An 11,890-nucleotide genomic window follows, 5' to 3' on the forward strand; every position below is an offset into this window, starting at 1 on the left:
CAGACTTTTTAAAAATATAAATTCCCATATTAAATTATCTTTGAATCACTTTCTTAGTTCATTAGGTAAGACAAGTCTTTCCGTTTTTCCGGCTGGCTGGCTCTGCAAGATTCAAGACCCAATTTTGAATTTTATTTCAAAAAATTAGGTAAGAGTGCCACACGATTTCGAAATTGTATAATTTTTTGCAATTATATACCTAACTATATACATATGTCAGATATTAAAAATCATTAACATTCACAACTGACTTGCAAAAATGTGAAATAAGTAAAACAATTTCATCAATTTCTGATTTTGAATAGGAAATTACATACCAAAATTAAATAAAATTTATATTTTATAATTGAACGAAAAAAAATAATAAATAAATGATTAATTAGAAATAAACATTTTAATGCATGGTATGGACGGCAATGTGTCACATAAATTTGTCTTTAGTTAATTAAACAATAAAATCATTTTAATAAATTAATTTATTTTCAAAAAAGCCATTGCTTTAAAATGATTTAAAAAGATTAGCTTATAGAAAGTGTAAAAAAAACTAACTGAAATCGGCATAATCCCCGGATTTAGTATATCGATTGGAAATTTTATTTAAAAAATTTTTGGAATAATTTTTATTTAAATTTTTTTCCTTCAAAATACTATATTCTGGGATAGAAAAGACTTTTGAAATAAAAAGAACTGAGTGTATTTTTGTTTTATTTTTTTTAAATAATACTGTTGCCATATTTATTTTTTAAATTTTATTTGTTTTGCAGTAGATTACTGTTTTTTTCTCTATTTAACTTATAAAATAAAAACAATTAGGAGCTTAAAAATTTAATGATATTTAATATTAATATATAATAAACAAGGAGTTAGAATAATGAATGATAGAGTTAGAGATTTAGTTTTTTAGTAAAAAAAATATTAGCTGTTAAATTAAAAATAACTAACTAAATGTTTATGTTTATATATGCTATAATTAAAATCCTGTAAAATTATAATTAGTTTTTTTATTTTTCTTTTCAAGTTTATATACTAATTATTATTTTTATTTTCTGTTTTTTAAGTTATTGTTTTTAAATATATTTTAATTTTAAGCTAAATTATATATAAAAAAATTACAATAATTATTTACAATAAGTTTTAGTTTTTGAAAATTCTTAATTTGTTTTTTTTATGTTTATTTTAAAGTTGTGGGGCAAGGTTTGTTGGTCTGTTTGGATTTTTTTTTGTTTTAAATTTTTATTTTATATAGATTTTTTTATATGTATTTAATATTATGTATATATTATAGTTATATAAAAAATGATAAATTTACAAGTTTTGTGTTTTTATTTTTCCTATATACGTATAGTTGTTGTGTTGATTTCTTTTTATTTTTATTAAATATGTTTTTAGAAGGAATAGATTTTATATTTTCTTTTTATTCGGTTTGGTTTTCTGTTGTAAATGTTTATCTATTTTAAGACATTTAGCTTATCTGAGGATAAGTGTACTTTATTTATTGTTTTTTTTTTTTATTTTTAATAATTACATTTATATAAGCATCTACTTATAGTTCTTTTTATATTTAGTGTTTTTTTTTTTGTGTTTTAATATTAAGTTTTTTGTTTATTTTTTAAATTGTGTTTTTTAAAAACTACGCCAGTCTCAAAAAGCTCGAGTACCACAAATAAAAGAACGTTCTGCTTTCAAACGTTTTATTATAATCAGTTTTTTTGTTTTTGTTCTTCTTAATTTGGGTATGTTTCAACTAAAATGTATTTTTAATTGTAATGGCAGTAATTATTAGTATTTTTGTAAATTTAAAAAAGTTAACAAAGTTATCTGAAATGAGAATTTCTAATTGTATGATATCAATGTGTTAAATACAGCCATATATTTTTATTTGTTTCTTGTATGACAATTTGAAATTCATAAATATACAGCATTTTAAATTATTAAATGTCCGCCTAAACAAGAGCAATATTAATTTCCGGAAAATAGCATTTTTTACAAGAACTCGTATTGTGCCTTTTTTGCCAGTTAATATTTATATAAAATTAAATGTTTTTTTTCTGCTAAACACTAAAATGATAAGAGAGTATATTTAGTTTAGCAAATCTGTTTTTTTTTTTTCATCTAAAATGAAGGCCTTTTATATGATGTCAATATAATAGTGTTAATAACCTAAATGACAGCAATACATTTTTCGTCATTATGTGACACTTGAAAGTCATAAGTATGCAACAATTTAAACAACTAGTTAGCAGCCTAAAAGACAACAATATAAGTTTTCAGAAATCAAACTTTTTTAAATAAAAAAATCTGGAATTTTTGCAATTTTTCAATCAATTTTTTAGATTTACCATAATATGTTGATTAGGGTCCTTCTAAAGAATGTCCATTAACAACTACATTTTCCTACAATTTCCGAAACAACGTACCAAATTTGTACAATTCTAAAAACTGTATTCCCTTCAAATTCAAATGCTTAAACTTATTCAAAAAGATACATCAACTAATTTGTCAAATATTTTTAAATAAAGCGCCTAAAACTATGCTGCAAAATATAGCAAAAACTCCATTATAATAGAATCTGTGAAAAGGTTATAAAAAAGCTTAATATCCTTTATAATTATTAGTTAATTCAGTTAAATAATTAATAACTACTCTTATTCACAATAAAACATTCTTTAGAAATTTTTAATGAAATGTTTATGACTCAAGAGAAAAAGTTGTAAAAACTAACCTCATAATAGAAAAAAATGAAAACTGACTAAAAAAATTATATATAATTAGAAAGCTTTGTTCTTTTCCTATCTAAATTGCAAATATAAGTTTAATTTTTAATCGTTTTTAAAATAAACTAATCAGAATATTCTATTAAGCTCATAATAGAATAGAGAGTTTAATAATCAGTGCTGATATAAAACTACAAATCAAGCAAGTCATTCACCTATATCAAGTGCCATGATTGCTTTATTTCTTTTATTACCAATTAGAAAAATAGAATAAAAATAAAAACGTTTATATTTTGATTTTGGAAAAAAGTCTTTTCTTTTAATTTTATAACAAAAATTTTTAAAATACATTTACAATATACATACAAAATAGGAGAGAAAAAAATTACAAAAATAAACTAGATACTAATAATCACTGCTATTACTTAATAATAATTTATTTTTCTTATATCTTCTTTGTTTTACTTGAAAGAAGAAAAAGAAAAACAAATCGAAACTTTAATATTTAATGGGTTTTACTTTGCTCATCTGTCTTAAAGTTTATATCAAGAGTTTTATACTTATAAATAATATTTAGTTTATTTATTTTTTATTTTTTTTAATTTATTATTATTACTAATAACTAAATTACTTAATCGCTAAATTCTTGTTTTGTTTAAAGGGTAAATAAATATTTTTTTGTTTTATATATTATATTTATAATTTATATTTATATATTACTATATAATATTAATATTACATAATTATTTATTCACTACTATACACAGATAGAAATTAAAACTTAATTTAAATAAAAACCATAAATATTTATAAATTTTTAAGGATATTTCTGTCATCTTTTTTCATCAGTATCATTATCGTCTTCCTTATGTATTAAGAGCTTCCCCTTGGTTTCTTTTTTTTTTTTAGATTATAGATTATAATTAGAAAATTATAAATTAATCATTGTGTTGGTTTTTTGTTTTGCTTCATTTCATTTTGAAAACTTAACTAATTTTAAAGGATTTTTCTTGTTTTATTATTATATTTATAACAAAATTATTTTTGTGATTTTTTTTAGGTTTTTTTGTTTATAGTTTTATAATATAAAGTTTTAAAATTTAAGCTAACATTTATGGTGTTGCGAGCATTCATATGTATTTGATGTTGCCACAACACCTTTACTAGTGTTTTTCTGTTGTTTTTCCTTGTCTGCCTCACTTGTTGATTGTGATTGTTGTTTAACATTTTCCACGTTATCATCATTATCATGTGTTGACGTCTGTTTTAATTGTTTGATTTCTGTTTTAATAATTGTTATATCTTCATCATCTTTAAGTATACTTCTTCTTCTGCGTTTGCGTGCATTGGGTACACCGGCTGCTCCTCCGGTTGCTCCTTTTCTTTTTACGAATTTTATATTATAAGGATCTTCGGCTAGTTCTGGATAAAGAGTCACATCGTGTATGTATTCTCCTTCATAGTTATTGGCATAGTTTTGTTTTAGGATTTCGTCAATCTCTTGCTGACTCCATTCAATTTCTGTATTTAGTCCAGTTTTTAAGGCTTCCTTCTCTCTATGCCAAGCTTTACGCACTGCTGTCAGTTTAGCATGATGCATAAGTCTTTGCTTCTCTTTCTCAACAGTAGTGCCATAGCGTAAATTAATAATGGCATGCAGACCATGGATTTTCACATCTAGATAGTTGGTGCCACTGCCATTTTCTCTTGTGATTTCATGGAAAGTGGTATTGACTTGTCCCTGCAAACGTTTTAGTTGCTGGCGATCTTCACTGGCTCGCCAAAGTTCTTCCTTAACAAAGAAGAAGGAATCTTGTTGGGCATTATGAACCACAAAGGTAAACGGTAGCAATTTGGATCTATTAAAGACAGAGGTATAAACATCTCTATAGATTGCATTTGCTGCTGGCACACTGGATACTATGGCTTGACCATCTGCAGTTCTAGACACCACAATTCCCTTTCCAAAAGGAGGTTCTGTATCAGAACCTATATTTCTCGGTCCTGGAGTCATAACATCGTATTTCAAAGCTGATTTGGGCGGTGAATTCAAGTCCTCAAAGTTAGACATACGGCGTATATTCAAATGAGCTAAGAAACCACTTTCTACTGCCATGGTGGGTACATTATACATGGGTTTCTTAAGGTCCAATGCTATAGGATTATAGGGCGCTCTACCCCATAATGAAGGTTGCTCCCATAGATTGCGACTTAGCTGAGGCACCAAATTTTCCACATTGAAACCTATGGTTTTCATCCAATCTTTGAAGGTGGCGGGATAATTGCGATCATGACCCACATTGATGGGATCATTGCCATTAAATCTGTACAAATGCATTTTGGTGGGAGTAGTTATACGTTCTTTAACATTTTCCCAATTGGGAGTCATCCATTGGCCTATTAAGGGATCATAAACACGACCATCTGCCATATGCACTAAGGTGGTCACTTGATCCAGTATTCCGCCACAAAAATCTATAGGCAAATACAAATAGGGATTGGAATCGTAGACTATATGGCCAAATGGTGAACGCATAATTTCTCTGATACCTTCTCCATATTGATTGAAGATCATGATAGGAGTACCACTTTGATCGGTAGCTACATAGTATTTGTGTCTATAAACCTGGGCATAAATTAAATGACCCACATCATCATAAGTTAAAGACATTAATTTGCCATCTCTGGGTGAATAGATTTGGGAAACTTCATAGGGTCTTTGTTGATTATTATAGAAGAATTGTGTAACATTGCCAAAGTTATCTTTACGTGTGGCCAAACGTTTCAAATGATCATAGTAGTAGCGCACATCGAAACGTCCTCTCTTGGTGGCTCGAACCAGCAAACCTTGTGTATTATAGTAGAACCTCTCTTCTCGAGCATTTTGAGCCACTAGACCTCGGGTATCATATTTATATTGACCCTCACCAAACTTGACGATACGATCTTGGTTGTTGTATTCCATGGGTATGGTATTACCGCGATAAGTTAACGACAATAAATTACCATTGTCATCATAACGGAAGCCCCAAGGTTCTTGAGCCTCTACTCCTATCAGTTGACCATCACAATCCCAGGTATAATTCTTGACATTTGTATAGGTATTGACAGCCATATTTCTGGTGTAGGTTCTAGTCTGAGTTATGCGTCCGTGGACACCAAATGAATATTCCATGCGAAAGACTTCCAAACGATGTATGGCCAAGGTGACTTTCTGTGTCATGAAACGGCCATCGACAGTGCGTGTAAAACTGGCAGTGCCATCATAAACTTGAGTTTGATTCAACAAAGGATGCATGAGTTTGAACTGGCCAATCATGCTGGGTTGACCAGTGCGCATATCATAAGCAAAGTTTTGTGCTGGCAAGTTTTGGCCACCAATGCGTCCTTGTATAGAAATAACACGGAAATCGGTGTCATATTCATAGGTAAACTTGGCATTACTTAAACCAGTCTTGGCTATAAAATCAATGCGTTCTTCGCTCAATAAACCTCCGGTATATTCAAAGTCCCATCTATATTCCAATTCTCGTTCAGTGTGAGATACCGTAGAAGGCATAGCGGTAGCCTCATTATAAATAAACTCACTTTTACCATCACCATGGACAATTTCCGTCAACTGACCAGCAGCATTATAACGATAAACAATACGAGCACCATCACCAGGGAATATGGTCTGCAGCAAAGCACCCGAATGACTATAATGTTGTAGATAAGGTTTAGTACTACCAGGAGGAGTATATGTATTTCTGATGAAACCAATGGAAGTCTGCATACTGAAGGAATGTTTAGTACCGGAAGGTAAAGTAACATGTCTCAAGCCTCCTGATTCATCATATTGCAAAACAAATTTGCGCTGTGAAGCCAAACCAATTTCGGATACCAAATTCCAGTCATTATAAACAAACGAAATAATACCATCTTGTTGTGAGGTAATTTCCGAGAGTAAACCATGTCTGTCATAGGAATATTTCAATTCAGCAGGACCCCAAGCCCATCCCTCAATACGATTGAAACGATCATAAGTCATATTAACAGGATAACCATTGGTAGGGTAGTATGATTTAGGCAAACCCGACTGATCGTAGGCCACTATCAAAATAGGAGTGCGGTTCATATCATAGAAGGTTTCTCGATTAGTAAACTGATCAAATTCTACACCAATAACTCTCGATTGATTAACCCATATTTCTCTATTCAATGTTTGTTGAGGATTGCGTACATCTCCCACCAAATTGTAAACGGAATACATATTGTTGGTTAAACCTTCACCCATGGTAACACTTTGATGAGACCACATGGCTAACATTTCTGCTTCTACAGGTAGAGCGGCTTCTAGTAATGGATGACGGGCTACAGCTGAAGATTCCACTATGACGCCATTTGAACTATGTATGACTAAGGTGTTGTTGGGCTTTATTTCAGCATTAGCATTCTCTTGACCCTTCTTCATGAAAGTAGATCTCACACCACCCAAGACTAATAATTCATTAGTATCTCCCTTCTCGCGTGAGAACAAAGACTCCACCGAAGCATGAACATAAACGGTCAAGCCCTTGTTATCAGCCAATTGTGAGGTGATTCTAACAATTTCACCACTTGGCAAAATCATACCAGTAACACGACCAAATTCATCATATTGATAGATGTAGGTTTCACCACCCGATGATCTAGAGTTCAGTAGACCAGTATTACTGTCATAGTCTAATTCAATTTCTTGTCTGCCCTTTTCTGTCAATTTGGTCATTATGCCAATACCATTGATTTGTATATCTGACTTATGATCTTGTGTATTTTCGATCGAGCTTACAACATTGCTGTAGTCTCTTAGGAATTGTATCTTATTGCCGGAAGCATCTGTTACTGTTGATAAGCGACCAAATGAGGTATTTTTGGAATATAGGAAACTATAGCGTGTTTTGCCTGAGGCCAAATCTTTGGTAGCCACATGTTGTCCATAACGATTGAAGACATAAACCTCACTGGTTGGTGGATATGGTATATGGAATTCACCATTTTCATCGTGTGAGGGTAGATAGTGTTCCAAAGCCAAGACATGTAGAGAACCTGTAAAGAAAGATATGTTTTAGTAAATGTTGTTTATAGAAAAATTAAGTAAATTATAAAAAAAAATATTATTAAATGGAACCTGAACTACAGAAATTTTGATTTTATGCTTGAGGGTGGCCCACATTGTATATAAAATTCATACTTCTCAGAAACTATTATACAAATGGTTAGAAAACTTTTATATTATTTTCTGTTATAAACTTTAAAGGAATAGTATTTTGATCAATTTAATTTTTTTTATAATTAAGGTTTTACCCGGTTTGCCATAATATTTGACCTATTTATGCGTGCTCTTTGACATATTTATGCTTGACTTTAAATTATCAATCAACCACAAACATTAATACAAAGATACGATTATTCGCACATAAGTACATACACAAACAGCAAATCCTTTTTCATGTCAGTGATTTGTATGAATGAAAGATAAGACATGAAAAATATTCTCAATACATTGAATGTATTTGTAGCATTGTCTTAGTGATTAATGTTTTGTCATTGTATAAGCCTTGAAAATAGTGGTCTTTTGTTTCAAAGTGTACATGTGTAAGAATGTTTGATTTGAAAAATAACGAATAGAAGGAGGTAGAAGTACAAGAATTAAAAGTTGAAGGTTTGATTATAACGCAAAATAATGTTTCTTTAATTACACTGGTTTGCAGTATAAATTTCTACAATATTATAAAACATGCATTAATACCCGATTTTAATAAAAAATATACTTATAATTCATCTTTATAAAGAAAGTTGAATTATTGCTATTTTTTAATTTAAATATTTCTTTATACCTTTAAAAACATTTCTAAAATATATTGTTATTCCTTCTTTGACCTAAAAAATCAACGTTTTGAAATCTTTATGAAAACTATGTTGTGCAATCTTAATTAAACTAACAGTTCCTCGCTATCTAAATTAACCATAAACCATATTATTTATATGATATTTTTTTATTTCTTTTCAAAGAAAAAAAAAATAGAAACAGTTTCTCCATTTTAAACGGTTTTTTCATGAAAAAATAACAAAAAAAAAAATATTAAAAGCACTAACAAAAATCTAGACCAACTAACAATTTTCCCCTTGTTTACTATTATTATTTTGTAGTTTTTTTCACATTTTAAAAAAATATTTTCTGTTGCCATTTTTGCTGCTGTTTGCCGATTTGTTAGCAACACAATTGTTGTTGCTGTTGTTGTACTTGTTGTTGCTGTTGTTGTACTTGTGGTTGTTATTGTTTATTATACTAGTAATTTTTTTCTCCATTCTTACCATAATTTATGTTGACTGTTTGCTATTATTTTTTTTTTTCATTTTTGTTGCTATTGCAACAATAACTAAAAAAATAACAAGAAACATTACAAAAAAAAAATGTTGTTTCAAATTGTGTTCTTTTTACTAGCAATTGTTCTAGGTTCTATGCATTGTTGTGTTTTTTCTATAATATTTTTCCTTTTTTTCATCCGAGTTGATTTTTTTTGTTTTCTTAACGGGTGGTAGTGGTATTAGTAATGTGTAATAATGCCTGTATAGTTGTTATTGTTTTCTTTTCATTTTTCAAGCAGTCCAAAGGATTCTGCATGTTGTTTTAGGGTAAAAGAGCAAAGCAACATTGTTCGTACATTGACTCTTGATGATACTTAATGTTTTTAATGGCGGATTTCCGGTATTGTAATTGTGCCACTAAAATTCAAGTTGTTAATTTATGAATAATATTTAAACAATGGCGGGAATAAATATTTAAAAGGTACCATAATAAGTCAATAAATATTTTAATTTTATTATTAATAACAAGAAATACTTTTACTATTATTTTCGTTTGCATTAAACAGTTTGCTGATTAAAAATAACTTTGTTTAACATATTAACCTTAATTGTATTAAATATGTTTAAACATGTGCTCTTACCCTATTTATTTACTTTAATTACTCTTCCTTCAACATATACACTTCAAATATTTTTGCTCATTTTATATTATATCTGAGCAAACTAATCTCTGTGGTAGAAGCTCTTAATAACAACTGCCATTTCCTCTTCCACCTCCATACAAAATGTACATTGTACGACTAAATGACAAACTCTTGTCGTTATCATCATTAAAACCAAGTTCTTGGCTGCTCATCAATTTCATTGAATTAATGATGTGTACCATGAGCTTGGTGTTTCTTGGTAATAATCGCTTTTCACTTCATTTATTTTCGATACAAATTTAAAAAAAGGCTACACTCACAAACAGCAACAACAATATTATGTATATAGAACAATAACACAACATCATACTTATACTTATACAACTTTTAGTTAGTGGTCATAATAATACTATAGCATAGTTTGAGGGGTCATAATGGTCAGTTTAGTAAAGGAAAATTATACAAAAAAGAGTAAAACAAAAAGCTGCAAAAAACCAAAGGGTCAATTTCAGTATATCTATAAGATGTGTTGATAATGTTATAAGGTCATTTAACGAGATATTTAATGTAATTAAAAAATGGATATACTAAACAAAATGAAGAAGGGAATAAATTATAAATGAGTAGTAATTCGATACAGAGATGAGAATATAAGAAAAAAATTAATTAATTTAAAATTAAAGTTAAAAAATATATTTTTTATATTGGGTTTACATAGCATGCTCCAGAGAAAAAACTTTAAACTAATATTTATTTAAAAATTAATATCCACCCTTTTAAACAAAAATTCAAGGCCTATAACAAAATCAGCTAATTTTAATCCTTTAAAATTCGACTTTTCTTGCTTCTTTTTCTGCAGCAACAATGAATGTTTAAAAACAAATTGTTATTACTTATTAAGCAAATCTAGTATAGCATTTTGTATATCCTGCCTCTTAAATGCAGGAAATATAGAGAAAAAAAGAATACCGAAAAACTAAACCAAAAAACAAAATTTCCAACAACTTAATGTTAAAGGATTTTCAGGCTTACGCCAACTTTCTTTGCTATTTTCTTTAAGCATTTAAGAATTTAGCAAGAAGACTATTTAACGAGTTTAACACAGAGAAGAGAAGTGAATGATTTCCATCAGCTAGAGTAAAATCTTTTTTAGTTAGTGGTTTTTCTTTATTAAAAGAAAAAAGAATAAAAAGCTCAGGATTTGCTATTCATTCAGATTTTGGCCATCGCCAAAATAAAAGATAAGTAGCTACTTAACAAACCTTAGGCAAAAATCTGGTAACCAACTACCAACCACGTAATCTATATAAAGCAAAAGTATAAAAAACATTACAGATATTTTCGCCCATTTGAAGTTAAAGCTTAAGGCCTACTTAAAATAAATACTTCTTTTTGTGTATAAGTATAAAACGGTTTGTATTGCTGCTGCTGTTCTCCACCATTTAGCGAAAAGAAAAACGATTAGGAAACCAAAGAACTATTTAAAGGAAATGTATTTTCGTTCTTTTTTCCAAAGTAAACCACATACAGAAAAAGAAAAAAATTAAAAATACTAAAAATCTTTATTGAGAGCAGCATATAAAAGGAAATGAAAAAAGTTAATTCTTAATAGAAATCAAGTCAAAAATATTTTGTTAAAACCTCAAAACTAAAAATATGAACAAAAGATCTTACGGTGTATTCTTGTTTATAATATTTAAAATGTGTATTTATTTATTTATTTATTTATTTATTTATTTATTTATTTATATATTTTTTTTGTAGTTTTATTTTGTTTGTATAAACATATTTTTTAATTTTGTTTGATATTAGTATATAATACTGAAGGGGTTTTCTTTGTCTTTTCTCCAAACAAACTGAATAATTATCTGTTCGATGGGATTAAAGAGAGTCAACTGAAAAATACAAAAAGAATATTAAATGAAAACACAAATAAACAAAATTTTAAATATAAGGAAAACAAATTAACAGAAAAAATTAAATTTTATCACCCTTTTTCATAAATGTTATAGTATTTTATAAACGGTTTATAAAACAAAATGTTTATACAAAATTCAATTTATATTAAAAAGTTGTTCATAAGTAAGCGATAAAGTTTCCATGAGAAATTTTATATTTTTAATATTTGTTTTAAGAACTAAAGAATATATCTGAGTATAAAGTATAAGGAAATTAACATTATTCTATTTACTATTTATGTTA

General features: G+C 28.3%; 1 protein-coding gene across 4 annotated transcripts in view; it reads right to left on the bottom strand.

Annotated features, from left to right (window-relative positions):
• Nucleotides 1-1,601: 1,601 nt before the first annotated feature.
• Nucleotides 1,602-11,890, bottom strand: part of LOC111676789 (teneurin-a) — a 311,200-nt gene continuing 300,911 nt past the window's right edge. For all 4 annotated transcript variants that reach the window (XM_046947538.1, XM_046947537.1, XM_046947536.1 and 1 more), the window contains one exon: nt 1,602-7,781. In XM_046947538.1, coding sequence (XP_046803494.1) covers nt 3,820-7,781 — 3,962 coding nt within the window. In that variant the 3' untranslated portion in view covers nt 1,602-3,819. The remainder of the gene's footprint in view (nt 7,782-11,890) is intronic.

Source organism: Lucilia cuprina, chromosome 3 (genome assembly GCF_022045245.1).
Source record: "Lucilia cuprina isolate Lc7/37 chromosome 3, ASM2204524v1, whole genome shotgun sequence".
NCBI lineage: Eukaryota > Metazoa > Arthropoda > Insecta > Diptera > Calliphoridae > Lucilia > Lucilia cuprina.